This window comes from Copidosoma floridanum, unplaced genomic scaffold (assembly GCF_036245765.1).
Source record: "Copidosoma floridanum isolate Cflo_tuat_1 unplaced genomic scaffold, Cflo_Japanese_pri ptg000006l, whole genome shotgun sequence".
NCBI lineage: Eukaryota > Metazoa > Arthropoda > Insecta > Hymenoptera > Encyrtidae > Copidosoma > Copidosoma floridanum.
The window spans coordinates 18,675,327-18,693,432 of NW_028321883.1; the positions used below are offsets into that span (position 1 = coordinate 18,675,327).

At 31.2% G+C, this 18,106-nt stretch overlaps 2 protein-coding genes across 2 annotated transcripts; both read right to left on the reverse strand.

Annotated features, from left to right (window-relative positions):
• Positions 1–82: 82 nt before the first annotated feature.
• On the reverse strand, positions 83–7,062 carry LOC106638971 (neprilysin-2-like). Its single transcript, XM_089598669.1, has 11 exons — positions 6,853–7,062; positions 6,464–6,579; positions 6,094–6,234; positions 5,205–5,450; positions 4,823–5,034; positions 4,042–4,218; positions 3,662–3,983; positions 2,376–2,548; positions 1,999–2,290; positions 1,172–1,422; positions 83–485 (listed from the first exon to the last, which is right to left on the reverse strand). The coding sequence occupies exons 1-11, from the start codon at positions 6,879–6,881 to the stop codon at positions 147–149; spliced, it is 2,298 nt and encodes a 765-aa protein (XP_089454795.1). The 5' UTR covers positions 6,882–7,062; the 3' UTR covers positions 83–146.
• Positions 7,063–9,003: 1,941 nt separating this feature from the next.
• LOC106638970 (neprilysin-2-like) lies at positions 9,004–17,337 on the reverse strand. The gene is made up of 11 exons (XM_089598770.1): positions 17,279–17,337; positions 15,062–15,177; positions 14,554–14,682; positions 14,073–14,318; positions 13,685–13,896; positions 13,050–13,226; positions 12,654–12,975; positions 11,851–12,023; positions 11,475–11,766; positions 10,065–10,315; positions 9,004–9,342 (listed from the first exon to the last, which is right to left on the reverse strand). Exons 1-11 carry the CDS (start codon positions 17,335–17,337, stop codon positions 9,004–9,006), a joined length of 2,316 nt encoding a protein of 771 aa, XP_089454896.1.
• Positions 17,338–18,106: the final 769 nt, after the last annotated feature.

Consider the following 18,106-nt stretch of genomic DNA (forward strand, 5'->3'; position numbering starts at 1 on the left):
AAAAAAGATAATCACTGCTAAAAAATTAAGAAAAATTTATTGTTCTATTAATTTTTAATTAAAAACTATAACCATAATAGCCAGTACGATTTTTTGTCACATTACTTAATACAGCTTTTACCGCAACAAATACCAATTAAAAAACATCACCACACAGCGCACTTATCCTTGGGATTCATTTTTGTGCCCAGCGGACAGTTAAAATCTTTGGAAAACTCGGGCATATTGGACATGGGCCCAAGGACCCGAAACTCGGGGGGACTGTGCACTCTAGTGGTGATACGCAGTTTGAGCTTCTCAGGCCGGAATTTACTGCACCAAGTGTTGGCCGCGCTCAACCAGAACATCTGTCGGCCAGTGTAATTAAGACCGGGAAGTTGAGCTTCGGGACCATTTTGTCTCACCCATTCGTTGTAGGCCAGATAGGCCAATTTGATGCCTCCGTTGTCCGCGATGTTTTCGCCTTGGGTTTTCATTCCGTTTAGCTTTAGTAAAGAAATAAGACATAAACCATGATAATAATTTTTTTTTACCAACTGATTAGTTGAATCAGGGATGATAAGCAAAAAAGTAATGCAGAAGCTCAATTTTAAGTGTATCTAATAAAATATAAAAACGGTTCACAAATTGCATGTAATAATAATTAACGAACTAATTAAATATGGTTTGAAATATTGTTGTTAGTTGAAATGATTTTTAATCAAAAATAAAAATTGTTCACCTATAATTAAATAATAGTTACATAATAAAAAAAATTTTTTTGAGAAAATGATCATAAAAATTTGAGAAAAAATAAAGTAAACAATAAAAAATATCGTTACAAAAATTCAGATCGATTGACTGAATGGGTTTTTAAAAATTTGTCAACAGATAATTTTTGTTTATTATAACTTGTCAGCATATTTTATGAAAATGCTCGAGAAAATAAAAATTAATTTATTAAAAACTTTTCGAATTCAAACAAAAGAACTCCGAATTCTTTATTATGAGAAACTGTCAACACTTGTATAAATAGTTAAAAATTTTGTAAAAAAATAGGTGTTTCTTGACTCCAACATGTTTTACTAAAAACTGTTGTATAGTTAAAATTTGGTTTTATAAAATCATGTAAACCAAAAACTTTTTTCTCTGTAATGCGTTTTATGATTATCCACAAAAAAGAGTAACTTACATTAAGGTGAGCTTCGTCGGACGTGTAGTTGCCGTACTGATGTATGATGCACTTAGCTTTTTGAAGGAATTTTTTTTCGGTTTCCTTCTCCCACCAATCGACCAGGCTACCATTTTTGTCAAACTGCCTGCCCTTATCGTCAAAGCCGTGGGTGATCTCGTGGCCCACCACAACACCGACCGCACCGTAGTTCATATATTTCGGACGGTCGTTATTAAATATTGCGCCTTGAAGGATGCCAGCTGGTAATTCTATGCATAGAAGGGTTTCAAAGATTTATTTATATTTTTTATTGTATATATTGCCAGCAGAGAAATAATTTTATTGAGTTGTTTAAAAAATAATACTAATCCAACATTCTTTCGTATGATACGAATTTTTGTCTTAAACTAGAGACAACTCAATACAGAAGATAGATAGTTAATATCAATAAAAATTATTAAGTAATTATTAATTAAGTAATAAAGAAATAATAATAATAATAATAATAATAATAATAATTAAGAAATAAAGAAGTGAAATTATTTAGAAGAACGATAAATTGTGACAATGATTAAAAAATCAAATATAAAAAATAAACAATTTTCAAAAAAATATTTTCAATCGAAATGAAAAAAATGGACTTTCTTTTTTTCAAAAGGGGCAAGACTCTTCGAAGAAAAAAAAAATTATTGTTGGATCATCGGTCAAAGGAATCCTCAGGTACGGCTATATAATGTACGCGTACATTATAATGCACCCACACACACCCAATTACATTTTCTGAACAACAGACGTAGCAGGAGAAACAACTACAGCAACGAAATCACAAATTGTTTTATACTCACGCATACTATTCTTGGTGGGACTGTAAAACGCGTTGACAATGGCAGATCTGCTGTGATCGATCCAGCTACTCTTGTTGACTGTTTTTCTTAGTGTCTCAAAAGTGTTCATTTCACTGAATCGTGTCAAATTAAGGATATTCTGGAGGTAACTTCCCGATGAAATCTCCAGCTTTTCGTAGAATTTCTCGAGCTTTTCGTCGTCGAGCAGCTCGTCCGGATACGCTATGTGGGTTGTCATGGATTTGGCCTTGTCCAGGGCAGCCTCTCTCGTTTTGTTGTCCATCCAGTCGATCTGTGGGTCAATTTTTCTCATGACGTGCTAATTTACTCTATTGAAGTTAAAATTTTCACACAAAAATATAATTTTTTGCACCAACCCTGCGTAGAATTATGATGATCTGGGTCCTGATGTCTGAGACCATGTGAACAACACTCTTTTTTGCGTTTCCATTGAAGTACTTCCTCACGTAAAGTGCACCCACGCTTGTGGAAAAACGAGTGCTTACTGAATGTACGCACACTTTCCAACGTGGCTCGTGTTCGGTTTTTCCTGTTTAATTACATGCACGTGTTATCAAAATTGAGGAATTAATGATTGTGACTCAAAAATGCATGGTTTCACTTTCCAGAGCTTGAAATAAACTCAGATTTTATTTGTCTCTGTTACAACGTCTCTGCACTTTAATTTACTTTCCAGTCAAAATACCTGTAGTTTCGAACTTTTTTTAAGTTAATTTATTTTTTATTTTATGACCATGCTCACTTACATCCCTCCTATTGTATTTCTGGGTCTCTACTTATGTGCCTTTGTTCTTCATCTTCATACAGTTTATTTAAAAATTTCTGACACTGCATGTGTTTCTTTCCCTGTATATTTGTTTTTACTGCTCTGTATTCAGATGGCTATGTTATTATTATTTTTTTAATCGTTTTTGTATCTGTTTTTTAAATTATTTAATTATATTTTTATCTGTGTTGTCTTTTTCATCTTTAGTGTCTCTAAATTTCTCTTCGTTAAATATTGGTTTCTTTCAATTTTTTACTGTTTGTCTGGTTTTTTTCATTATAAAATAGTTTTAGTACTGATACCTTAGAATTTATGTCTTTTTATGTATCAGTTTTCTAATTTTTACATGTTTATTTGTTTCTAAAAGTATCGCTGTTCTAAAATAAGAGTATGTTTATCTCGTTTTTAAAGTATTTGTATTATATTTTCATTGGTGCACACATTTTTTTGTGCGTTAACTCATTTTACTGCAATACAATTACATCGCCAATTTTCTTTTTCTTTTTTTTTTTAATATTTTAGTATCCGTGTCTCTGTCTCACAGTTGACCTTAATCTTTTGAAGTTTTGTCTTTTTCATTTTAAACTCATGTGTACCTCTATCTCTATCTCTACATCTATCTTTTCATCTTAAATTTATTCAATTATTTGTTACTACATTCTAGTTTATGGGAAGGTCTATCTTGGTATACATGCTATCGTTTTTGAGTATGACTGTACATTATTATCCTATATTTTTGCTCCTCTATATTTCTATATTTATGTCTTTGTACCATACGGGCAACCACTCAAAATACAAGAAAGTGAACAAAACAATAGTCAACAAAAAATAGATTGTTGTTAAAATAAAAAAATTAGAAAAAAAATAAGATCTTACCTTCATAAGTCTTGAAGAATTCAAACTGCCGCTTCCTCATCTCGTCGTTCAGGTAGCTAACAGAACTGTCAGCAACGCGCCACATCACGTAGTTCGCCAGTACTCGTTTGGGCGTTTCCATAAGCAATTTTTCGAGTTCTGTGATGAAAGTTGGCACATTGACGACGACAACCTCATCTTCTGTGATGCTAGTTATTGGTGCCAATATGGTATTGAAGTACTCCATCCAAGGTATGGACGGGAATCGCTTGGACAGCTCGGCTATGGTCATTGGGTTGTACAGAGCCGTGGCGTTGCGCCGTTTCTCACTCGGAAGTGAGATCTAAGGAAAATAATTTAGTTTTTTTTTCTTTTTTTTTTTGCTTCGTTTTTGTGCTTACGTTGGCGAGTTTGATTTCAAACTCCAGTGACTCCTTGAGTTGCTCAGCGGCGTAGTCTCGATCGGCTCCGAGGATTTGGGCAATGTCGACCATATAATTTAAATAAGCTTTTACGATTTTATCTCTTAAGCCACGTGACAGGTACTCGCGTGACACACCCAGCGTTGCTTGATCCAGCTGTTGAAAAACAAACATTTTTGTTTCTTTGTTATTATTTTTGAAAATTTAATGGAACTTTGCGTGCATACTAATAATGTCACGATTACATTTGACTGTAATAGTTATTATCGTAAAAGTATTCAATGGGTTGGTAATAAATATTTTATTAATTGTAATTACGACTGTTCATTAGTTTATAGTTTCTTTAATTATGATGATGAGTGTTTACTTATAATAATATATGTTTCAGTAGATACAACATTGTTAAACGATCAACGTATACTGCCAAAAGCTGTAATCATCATTAATTAGTTAATAACCCATTGATTAGAACAGTGTCACAAAAATCTAAGCGAGAACTTTATTAATATGAAAATGATGAAGTTTAAATAGTAGTAAATTGTATTACCATTAAGAGATTAAATAAACAATAGTAAGGATAAAAAATCAAAGTATTATTCAAGTGCTTTTAAAATATCAATTTAAATGTAAAAAAATTAAAGAAAAAAATGATGATGACAAAACAGATAAGTAAATTTGTTAAATAAATATTAAAAGCATGTAAGAAGTAAAGAATGCAACAAATTTGGGTGTTATCACGGAACGACAATCGCCAACTTACATAGATGATGTTCTTCGAACTGTTTTTGTAATCGGAATCGATGCGAATGTTGATGAAATAATTAATCGAGTAGCCCTTATTGCGTAGTTTATAGGTGGCATCCTTCCAGCTCCAGTTGTCTTCGACCCAAGAATTATTCATCAGAACTGGCCAACCACCCAATTCCTTCAGATTTCGGTGCAATGGATCCATACCTTCTTCCTCGATGTGGGCTGTAATTTTTTTTGTATACGTTAACGATTCCACTTCAACACCATTGAATACCATGTCATGCGATGTAGTATAAACAAATTTAGACTTAAATCCTACTATGTTTTTTTTTTTATTTCTTGCTAAAAAAAAAAAAAAAAAAAAGCGAGAGAGAGGAAGAGATTAGACTCACTCATGTTCATGCAGTTTTGGTAGTAAGTCTTGAGGAGTCTGAAGGGCCTTGGGTCATTGGGTTTGCTCTCCTCCTCGATACTGGCTCTGAGCTGCTTTTGCAGCTTGTCGCTGATGATGCTAGCAAAATGAACCTCTGTTTTGTCGTCCGGTATCATTGTGTTCTTGAGAAAACCTCCACAAGCAAATTTGTAAAAATCGTCGCACGGATGAATCGTTGGATCCATGTTCTTCAATACTGATGAAGCTGTATACATAAGTCAAGTGATAAATTAATTTTGTTCTGTTCAGAGAACGCTTTGTAATATACCAAGCATGTATTGAGATGTATCATGTTATAAATATTTTTTGAATTTTAGAGTCACAGTAGACTGCTCTATCAAAAATGTTGGTCACTGTGTATATGTTAATTTTAATTTATCAAGGTTTATTTTGTTGTTGCAACTTTCTTATGAATGCTGAAAAAAAGTTTAAGCTTTACCAACTTGTTCTTTTTTTATTTACATTTTTTTATTGATTTGAAAAAACAGCATTTTTTTAAAAATCGGTGTTTTGTGTTGTTTTATTAAAGAAAATCAAGATGATCATGAAATTTCCTAAAAAAAATGTAAATGAAAAAAAAATTGTATTAAATGTATGAACATAAATGTGTAGGTATATTTAGATACATTAAATAATTAAATACTTATCATAACGATATCAAACTGTTTTAGTTATACAAATAGTAAAATATGATCTGGCCCGTCGCAAACTTAGTTTTTTCGCAAGTAAAAAATTTATAAGAAAAATAATTGTTGAACTAGAATAGAATGAATACAATAAATTTATTCTTTTGGTTGAAGTAAAAAATCGTAAATAAAATTAATAAAATATACCTAGAAAAAACGTACCTGTGTGCACACATTCAGGTGAGTAGCAAATCTCTGGTTTTTTCCAAGGCCTTTTATGGTGTACATGCGACATCTTTTTTCTAGTAGTTTCCTTCAGGATTGCGGTTGTGTGAGGTAGCGTTTTCTCGTCAGCTAATTTGACTTTTTTGGACAGTAAATTAGCCAATAATAATTTTATGACAATTCGATGGATCCATGCACACAAAGATTTATTTTATTTATATGAGTAATTAGACTTCATATAGATGACATGTAATTAATTTTTTCATTGGTTTTTTACATAATTTTTTTTTGACGAAAGAAAAAATGAAAAAATAGTTATTTTATTTATTTGAAAAATAAAAGGTGAAGACGAAAAATTATTGCTTACCGATGTGAAGAGCCTCACAATTCTCAACATTATTGACGACTAACATGAAACCTATGGTAAACGTTAACGTAAGGCCACGTTCCACTACCGAGCGCCTCTTCCACCACTTAAGGTTTCTGTAAAATACGGGGAAAAAATTGAAAAATTTTTTGACAAGGTGAATTTTTTTGCAGAGAAAATAATTTATTATCGTTTTATACAAATCGATTTTTCTATCTGATCGAAGTACATGAATCTATCTCATTACTGGCACGTTAAAAATTTTTAAAAATACAGCAAATCGAACCCTTGTTGTTTTAATCATTACAATTGTAAAAAATATGTAATTTGCCAAACAAAGAAAAGAAAGTACAAAATTCTATAACTATACTAGTATTACAAGTACTTACTTGACTATCTGCTCCACGCTGCTAGTCATATTCTCAAACCTCTTTCAAGACAATAAGTTGAAACAGTTCTAACAGTAATGTTAACAAAACTTATTGTCATTAACTCAAAAATACAACAAACTAAACAGTGGAAATAAATAATATACTACTTTAATATTTAGAATCAAATGATAATAGTGTCAAAATTAAACTCATTTCTCACTGTGAGGATGCTTGTTCGCTCGTCGATGAGTCCACAATAAGTGATGACGACAGAAGCACGCTGACATATTTATAGGTAAAGGCACTCTAGTCTATAAGAGCTACGTATGATAGCGCCAACAACGAGAGTTTACCGCATAAACCAAGGCTTTTCTTGTGCATTTTTTTTACGTAGAACCCGAATTGGCTGGTTAAAATTGCCTTAGATTTGTTCAATTTTTTATGGACCGCAATTGTTTAAGCAAATGTGATAATTTAAAAATTTTGGTAGGGACTATTTTTTCTAATAATTTGGCTTGTGCAGCCATAAAAATTATAAATTTTTGAAATCCCGAAATCGAGCATTTTACATTTTTCACAATCAGTTTATACTTCTCACATACTTGGTTTTCCTTAAAAATTTTAAAAACATACTTATTCTTTAAAACTTTCCTTACTGAACATCCAGTTGTAATTTTAATGATTATGATAAAAATAATAGACAATTTAATTCAATAAGAAGCCTTGACTTTGTAATTTCAAAAAAAATTACTTACATTTAAATTTATGAAAAATCAAAACTTATAAAAAATGCGTGACTGACGCATTTCAAAAACGTGTAACTTTTGTTAGGAATATTTTTTGAAAAATTTGTAAGAAATATTTTCTTTTTGAAACTGTCCAAGTAACTAGAAAATAGTTCGAACATAGATATTCCAACTTTTTAATTTGTTTCAACAATGGCACTTTAAGTAAATTGTAACACTGTAATACTATTTTAACAAGTTAATTCAAGTGTTGCACGCAAAAAATACAAAACACAATCATCAATTTAGTTGTGGACCTTTGGTACATATGAAATCGTACGTAACTTTAAAAAAATGCAATAATACCTATGATTTAATAAGGTGAAAGTATAAATTTATCATAATTCACAACAGTTCACAATTCTTACGAATTCTTTTCTTCATGACTGAACAAAAACGAGTTCCAAGTAAAATTTCATAAGTTTCTAATTTACGAAAATTAAAAACTCCGAGAAATTAGAAAACAGATTCACGTCATTTATTTTCTGTACATGTCATTTCAAAAATTTCACATTGAGTTCATTAGTTAATGATAAAAATCATATTCGCTAATAAAAAATTTTTTCATTTTCAAGGACCCTTTTTGTTCAACTCACCAGTATTTTAAAAAGCATAAATAACATTTTTTGGAAAAATATACTTAAAGACATTTAGTTTTTCGTAGTAAAAGCTAGACTTGGTGTAAGTCCGCTTTGTACACCCATTAAAATGAATTTCTAATATTACATGCTTCGATAAGCAATTTCTTATCTCACAAAACTTATTGACTGACAGTAAAATTTTCTCCACTTCGTAGTAAGTCTATTTTTATCTTGTTAAGGAAATACTGTTTAGTGGACTGAATCTAAACATCATAGCGTTGTTATCGTTGTATAAATTTTACTTGTTGTCCAAACCAAGAATAATTTAACGAAAAATTTTATTTTTTAAAATTAAAGAATTATTGTAGTACTGATTTACAAAACATTTATTTTCACTATCTCTATTAATTGTCTGTATTTTTAATTTTTAATATTACTGATTTGGTTACACTTATATTGTTGCTATGATTTTTTTCACTCCAACAACCTTTATTTTATGCCATATATCTTATTCTATATTTAACAAGACTGTCATGTAAGCATGAATAAATAAATAAATAAACAAATACGAGTATGACAAGGCAATTCCAGTTTTACTATTTTTCATAGTTCACAAAAATCTTAAACATTTATAAAAACAACAAATTGGTTAGACCATCCCCAAGGCAGTCACCATCAACATGACAATATCGGTCGCTTAAAAAAATATACAACTTAAGTCGATCAATCATACAAACAGTTATCATTCTAAAATCTCTAATCGATGGGTATAGCACCCACGAACAGACACCCATGCATACCAGTTACCATACGGTGCACTTGTCTTTAGGATTCATTTTCGTTCCGAGTGGACAGTTGAAATCCTCGGAAAACTCTGGCATATTGGACATGGGCCCAAGGACCCGAAATTCGGCAGGACTATGTTGTCCGTGGGTGATACGTAGTTTGAGCGTCTCAGGCTGATACTTGCTGCACCAAGTGTTGGCCGTGCTCAACCAGAACATCTGTCGGCCAGTGTAATTAAGACCGGGAAGTTGAGCTTCGGGACCATTTCGTCTCACCCATTCGTTGTAGGCCAGATAGGCCAATTTGATGCCTCCGTTGTCCGCGATGTTTTCGCGTTGGGTTATTACGCCGTTTATCTGTGGTTCCAAAGAAAAATGTCACAAGTTAAATCAGTGGTAGAAAAAATGAATGTAGACGTTTAATTTCCAGAAAATTTTCAAAATTATTTGATTTATTAGGCAAAAAATGATCATTCAGAATGTAATTTTTATTTCGCTTAGTAATTAATTAGTAGTTAAAGTATTGAGTAATAAGTAAAAAAAAAAAACTAAATTTCTAATTGAAGTTTCAAAAAAATTAAACTCACATTTAATTGAGAGCAAAATTTTAAAAAATGTTTAATTCAATTTAATTTTTTATAGTCATACAAACTGCTAATTTGTTTGATAATACATATTATTAATGATAGAATTTGATTTTATAATTTGAAGAAGTGCAAAAATTAAATAATAATTTTATTTCAATTAGAAAAAAATTCAGTTTTAACAAAATATATTTGCCCCACGTTATGGTTATCTTTTTTATTATAATTATTATCATTATCAAAGGGTTTATACGTAATTTTCTGGGATTAATTAAGTGAAAGACATTTAATGAAAAAATGATTCATCTCCACACATATTTTCTAAAGACTAGCGAGGACGGCGCCTATTTTTTTACACTAATAAATACTTACATCAAGAATACTTGACATTATTCTAAAAATAAGAATTTTTTTTTTTTTATGGCAAATAATTGCACAATTATTCATTTAGGTGAAAATTGATTTAAAAAAATTTTTTTAACCAGAGTAACTTACTTTAAGATGACCTTCCTTGGACGTGTAATTGCCGTACTGATGCACGATACACTCGGCTTTTTGAAGGAATTTCTTTTCGGTCTCCTCCCCCCACCAATCGACCAGGTTACCATTTTTATCGAATTGTTGGCCCAGACCGCTGTAACCGTGGGTGATTTCGTGGCCTATCACAAAACCGATGGCACCGTAGTTCATGTACTTAGGCCGGTCATCATTGAAAAATGCCCCCTGAAGGATGCCAGCTGGTAGTTCTATTAATTAATAGGGGAAAAAGGTTTTGTTAACAAATTTCTCACAGAGTAAATAGCTGTCAGATATTTTTTTCAATATAAAAGGATTTTTCAAATAGCACTGAACGATTCTGAAATACGTTTACTGAGATATTCAAGCCATGATGAAAAGTTGCTAAAAAAATTTGAAAAAGATACTGAATGTACATTTCTTGCTTATTAGGAAGAGCTTGTCAGAAATTTTGAATAATATAGAAAGTTTTAGGTAGTAAGGCTCCCTCTCTACAGCTTTTTTCAGTGAAACAAGCTTTTCCCTGCGTTATTGGAAAAATTGATTCGTTATCTGATGTCTCCTTCTACTCCGAGTACTAAGTCAAGGTATATAATTCAATCAAATTGATTGAAAGTTGAAATAAATATTAATTCATGTCGGAAAAAAATCAATATCGTAATTAAACTTAGTACAGCACTAGAAGACATTGTTTAAAGACAAATACGAAATTTATTTACGATTTACAGGAAAAAGTAGAAAAATTTAGCATGGAGATCATTACTCTAAAATAAAGGGCAAAGAGTAAAAGCCAAGTTAGCAGAACATACTGGAAACATACAGTAAAAATTATTCACATAAACGTAAATTTTTGATAGTACCATGATATATTTGATATATAAAATAAATAGTTACTGTTGCAAAGACAGAAATTTTAATACAAAGAAAAAACTGTCAAGGGGTTTAATAATAAAGATTTAGAAGACAAAAAATCTTTGGTATTGGATACATAGTCATAGAGGATGTAGTCACGAAGACTAACATATCAATTATTAAATAAAGAAGCTATAAAATCATTTTAAACAAAGAGTATTAACTTATTAATCGTAAAAATGAGATTTTGTTACACATTCAGAAACAACTTATACGTGGTAATATCGTAAATTGAAAAACTTTAAAAATTATGTCAAAGCAGACAAAGTTTTAAAGCTTCTAAATAAAGATACAAACAAACAGAGATATAAAAGCAAGCAACTTCCTTAAAAAAATTATCAAAACAGACCTAGAGAAAAATTTAAGAAAATGGAGACACGAAAAAAAGACACATATTAAAAAACAATAGTCCCAAAAGAGGAATGATTACAATGCGGGATGTACACACCAAGGAATAAAAATACCAGATGAACTCACGTATGCTGTTTTCGTTATACGAGTAGAACGCGTTGACGACGGCAATATTATTTTGGCTGAACCACTCGCTCTTGTTGACTGGATTTCTTAACATCTCGAAGACGGACTCAGTTCCAAACAGCGTCAGGTTAAGAGTACTTCCAAAGTAACTTCCCGATGAGATCTCCAGTTTTTCGTAGATTTTCTCAAGCTTTTTGTCGTCCAGCAGCTCGTCCGGATACGCTATATAAGTGGTAATGGATTTGGCCTTATCCAGGGCAGCCTCTCTCGTTTTGTTGTCCATCCAGTCGATCTTTAAATCCATCAGTTGCATAACATATTTTATTTTCTATTCTCAATAAAATTTTGACAACTTAAAATAGATTTTTGTACTGACTGTATGCAGGATTTTTATGAACTGTGTCCTAATGTCCGAGACCATCTCAATGGCTAACTTTTTCGTGTCTTCGTTAAAGTACTTCCTCACGTAGAGCGCGTCCATGCCCACGGGAAAATAAATGCTGGCTAAATTGACGCACTCCTTCCAACGTGGCTCGCGCTCGGTTTTACCTTTTGTGGTTAAAAACAAAATTTTTTTAACTTTATTTGATTGATGAATTAGTTTTATAACTATTGACAATATTTTTTGAATTTTTTCTCTAAAGATATTTACTTTAGCCCCTTTTTTGTTAATAATATAGTAACATCGAAATAACATTTCAAGTAATACATGCGTAGAGAAATTATAATGGAATAATTATTTAAATTCAAGTTATTTGTTAGTAATTTTTACATTTATCTACATTCGAATTTGTAATTTGACAAATAGAAATCGATGTTATATAGTTAAGGTGGATCTTTTGTTACCTAAAAAGAAAAATAATTAAAAATGAAGTGTTTTATTCGTGATACGATTGGTTCAAGCTGAGATCACGTCTTTGTGATTCACATGGCATTCGCAGGTTGTAATAATAAATGGTTCGTAATTAATAACTACGGCAACCATTTATTTTTATAAAATGCAATTAAAATTTCAATTTTATTAATTTATTATTGATTTAGACAAAAAGCATGTAAAACTTAAATAATTAATCAATCGGTACTACTTGTGAATAGAAAAACTACTTGAAAAACTACATTGAAAATAAGAAAAATAAAAATGTTATACAAACCATCACATCAAAAAATAAAAAATCTTACCACTGATTGTAGTAGAAAAGGTAAGTAGTGGCTCCCTGATCTCATCGTTCAGGTATCTTACAGAACTTCCAGCGACGCGCCACATTAAGTAGTTTGCCAGTACTTGCTTGGGCGTCTCCATAAGCAACTTCTCGAGTTCTGTAATAAAACTAGGTGCTTTTACGACGACAACCTCATCTTCTGTGACGCTAGTTATTGGTGCCAATATGGTATTGAAGTACTCCATCCAAGGTATGGACGGGAATCGCTTGGACAGCTCGGCTATGGTCATTGGGTTGTACAGAGCCGTGGCGTTGTGCTGTGTCTCACTTGGAAGTGAGATCTAGGGAAAATATTTTAATGTTTGATAAATATTTTTTTTGTTATTTTTTATTTTTTCCGAGTTTTTATGCTTACGTTGGCGAGTTTGATTTCAAACTCTAGTGACTCCTTGAGTTGTTCAGCCGCGTAGTCCCGATCGGCTCCGAGGATTTGGGCAATGTTGACCATGTACTCGAAGTAAGATTTCACAATTTTGTTCCTTAAGCCTCGTGCCAGGTACCAGCGTGGAATACCCAATGCGGTTTTGTCCAACTATTTGAAATTATGATTTTTTTTATTACACTCACTTTTTTTTTTAATGATTTTTCGACAACGGTAGTTAACTTTTTATTTTATTGATTAAAAAAAAAGTGGTTTCATTATTAAGTCTGTAATCAATGTGATGTGTAAGTTTTAATATATACTAGTGGATAAATTTATGCAAAAACTGTGACTTGCAGACAAAGCTCGACTAATCGATCGAGTGCCCGAGTCACAAATACTGAAAATTTTTTTTGTTTCTGATGAAAAGTGTCGAAACACAAGTCATTAGCTGTGATATTGAACCCAAAGCTATCAACAAAATCGATGTCCGATCAATAGATGGGTGAAATCATAAACAAATAATTGAAGGGAATACACACAAAAACAAAAAAGATGAATAATATAGGCTAATATATGAATAATATAGTGACAGCAGTGTAACGAGCTCCTTAGATTTGTCAACTCACGTAGATGATGCGTTTTGTGTTGTTCTTCAAATCGGAATCGATGCGAATGCTGATAAAATAATTAACCGAGTAGCCCATTTTTCGTAACTTGTAGATGGTATCCTTCCAGCTCCAGTTGTCTTCGACCCAAGAATTATTCATCAGAACCGGCCAACCACCCAATTCCTTTAGATTTTGGTATAGCAGATCTAGTCCCTGCTCCTCAATATGGGCTGTAATTTTTTTTGTCTCAGTTAAAAATTATACTTCAATGATTTTGGACACCATGTCACACGATAAAGTTTAAATAAAAAAAAATCGAATGCACACTTAAATTACATCGTACATATTTAATAAGAAAAAAGTATGTACTGACAAAAAAAAGAAGAGAAACAGAAATAAAACCCACTCTTGTTCATGCAGTTTTGGTAGTAAGTTTTGAGGAGCCTGAGGGGCCTTGGATCCTCAGGTTTGCTCTCCTCTTCGATACTGGCTCTGAGCTGCTTTTGCAGCTTGTCGCTGATCATGCTGTAAACGTCGATTTCCGATCGGTCGTCCGGTATCATCGTGTCCCTAAGGAAACCTCCACAAGCAAATCTGTAGAAATCGTCGCATGGCTTGACCGTCGGATCCATGTTCCTTAATATCGATGAAGCTGTACATGTACATTATGTAATTTGTTGATTCTTCTTTCCACTAGTATTCATTCATAATAAATTTTGAAGAATAAATTATTATAAATAAATAAAGGTAAGCGATAAATACCTACAGTACCAACAATAACAACAACAATAAGAATAATAGTATAGTAGTGAAAATAATAATGTTGATGATAATAATAAAAATTAGATAAAAATGTGAAAAACAAAAAGTAGACATAAGAAACGTACCAGTGTGTACACATCCTGGTGAGTCACAGATCGCCAATGGTTTCTGGGCTTCCTGAGGGGTCTCTTGCCCACTAGTTTCTTTCAGGAATTTGGTTGTGTGAAGTAGCGTTACCGCATCAGTTGGTGCGACTATCACACATGGTTCGGATATAATGCATTATACATGTGACGTGTAATTAATTTTTCGTAGATTTTTAGTTGTATGAAAGAAAACGTGAAAACAGATTCAAAATTTTATTTTAATAAAAAATCAAAAGACATAGAAAATCTAAAAATAATGGTAGTTTTTTCTAGGACCGTCAATAAAAGCCATTATGAGAAAAAGAATTTAAAAGAAACAGATTCCTAATATTTTTACTTTCATTACTTAAAATGTAAACAAAAGACTAAGAAGCGATTACTGTTTTACATTTCTTTTAATGCTAATATATTAGTAGTATGTAAATAAATCCAATTTGTATGAGTGTGCGTGTGTTTTTTTTCTTTTCGTTTGTCTTTGTGTGCTTACCAATAGGAATCGCTTCACAGTTCCTAAAATTGTTGGTGATGTACAAAAGACCGAAGGCAAATGCTAACGTAAGATCACGTTGTAGTACAAAGCGTCTTTTCCACCACTTTGGATTTCTGTAAAATATGAAGGAAGGAGTGAAATATTTTTCATCGTGTATTTTTGCATTGAAAAACGTTTGTAAATTTTTGGAGTGACTGATACTTAAAATTATTTACGGAGAAATTTTGTCATAAACTTATCTGAAATTATGAGATCTTTCATTGTCGAACAAAAATTTTTTTAAGTGACATTGTTAAAGTTGTGCAATGATGAATCATGGCTTATATCTGGCTCAATGTTAACTTTTTAAATAGTTTATTATATGCATTGAGATCTTTTATAACAAGCATTTATATATAATTAATTGGAAGTCAAATTCCTTTGATTTTTGAGCATATCTGACTCTTTGACAGTGATGAGTACTTTTTACTCCAAGATACAAATTTATCAGAATTTTTTTAAGTGCCAAAATCTAAATTATTTGCGATGCAAGTAAATTTTGTAAATAGTAAAATTTAGTAATTACAAATAAAATTCATTTTTCGTTTTTTTGAAATAATAATAAAGTTTGATTTTAATCATAATTTATTTAATTATTATTTTGTTTATTCCAGCAAAAACTTTTTTTTAAGATCAATTGTTTGATTTTTTTTAAAGTGAGGAGGCTTTACATGAAAGCCCCCCTGTCAGTCCTTTAATATCGGAAAAATATTCTTTACTGTACATATTTATTTCGCTTACAGTATTATTAGTATTTTTTTATGTACACACTTATGTTTTAAAGTTCAAATGTTGCTAATCCATACTAAATAATTCACTGTATCTTAAAGTAAATTAAGAAATCATAAAAAGAGATGAAAGTTATAAATTTGTTAAAATATTTATTCCAACATTAGGTATGTTTGGGTAATAAATACGTTCTTTGCCAGCCGGTAGGATGTCATGAAAATTTTAAATTTTGAAAACGTTTAACAGGCACACTTTAAACAAAGGGAATACATAATTATACATAGATTTATTAGGTATTTACTTCGGAAGTGTGTCGTTATAACTGTACGTTGGAATGTCAAATGTGTGTTGGGTTCTTTTTGAGTAAATTAATCCAATAAGCTTCATTGAATGTGTATTTTTATGATGATCATGAATAATATAGTAAGGAGGATGATTTTTAATTTTGTTCGTATCTATTCGACATGAAAAAGAAAAATAACTGTAAAAATACTAGTTGATAAAAGTATATGTGAAGGTACATCGGAATATATCATTAGACAAGACCGCCGGTCGAGGATAAATTATGATGCTGGATAGGTGCTGTAAATGTTAATGAAATGATTCGGCGCGCTATATTAACGTTAGATATTTTCTACGATCAACTCGTTTATACAGCCGTAATTTTTTAAATTGATAAAGTAATTGCTTGAATAAAAATATACATGCAAATAAGAATACAATAGACGTACATAAGAAAAAGTCTCTTGTCTGTACACAGTAAGTGGAAGATTTTACGTTTCATTCTTTTTTTTTTTTTTTTTTTTTTTTTTTTCAGTTATGATAGATGAGCTATAAATTCAATTTTTGAATCATAATATCACACGTGTAGTACCTTAATGATTTTACGCAAAATAAGGAATGAAGAACTTTGTTCTTCTACTATAGTTATTAAAAAAAAAAGAACAGATAGAAAAAATTTTTCTTTACTTTGAGTATACTATGTAGAGTTTTTAAAACTTTGTCCACGATGTCACTGAACTTCTAAGTCAAAGCAATGTCAAAGCAGTGTTATTTTATAAGAACGCGATATTCGATTAACAATCAGTTAAATACGTTTGGACTCTTGAACAATGTAAAAGAATTAGTAAATCTAAGGAATATGCGATGCATTTGGTACCAAATTAGAAAAAAAAAATGTATGTTAATCAACGTTTTTTTAAACAATTAAATTTTTCCATGGGATTAAACTAAAATGAAACTGTCTATTTTTAATCAACACACATCAACTATATATATGAGGAAATCGTTATTGGTGATTTGGAAGATTTTTCTGTGAATCGAAACTAGTCCAAAACTGTCTAGACTATTAGACTCCAAACAAACAAAAATTTGGTTTCCAGATAAATAAAAAAAAAGAAATTGGTATCTGGTAGATCATAATAATATTATTATCATACTACTTACTTGATGACCGTTTCCTTCCCTCTTTTTTCAGTATTTTTTATAATCGCTGCAGCTGTCATATCAACCTCACGTGTACTTCGCGCTATGCTAGTCAAACTCGTGGTGAGCTTTTCAAAATCGATGAAAGAGAAGGAAGAAAAACACCCAAGTAAAAAAGGAACTGTTGGCTTTTTTACCATCCTATTTTTAAATATCTAACTCACAGACGGTGGTATCACAAATCGGTAAGGATATAAATGTAAAAATGAATCAAGTCCGGCACCCGAATTGGTCGAGTCCACAGGTTGGTTGTTGCTGGACTGGAGGATCGCTGTTGTACTCCTCACATTTAAATAGCTTCTCCCTCTCATGATCACATTCTTTGGATGGGTTTTATCCAAAGTATTGATTTAGGTCAAAAATATACTTTAATGGCTCTTACTTAACACATACTATAGCAAACTAAATTTTGTTTGTTTGTAAATGTAAATTTGTTATTAACAACTAATAGCATCTTTCCTAATAGAAAATTTAATTTATTTTATTTATGCTACATCTGAACATCATGTTAATTGTTAAATAAGGATTGAAATGTTTATCAACTAATAAAAATGATTTTTTTATTCAGCTAGGCTCGTTTCAAAATATAATACATGGCATTAATTAAGGCGTTACTAATTAATTTTTTAAAATCAAATATAAGGTACTTTGCTAGTCCTTAGTTTAATTTCCTTGATTCTAAGATACTTTCTCCCTCAGTGCATTCAACACATTTTTGTGTATGTAAGTTATCAAAATAAAAATGATAGCCTTAGAATATGAATTTCCCATGAGATGAGATTAAAATTT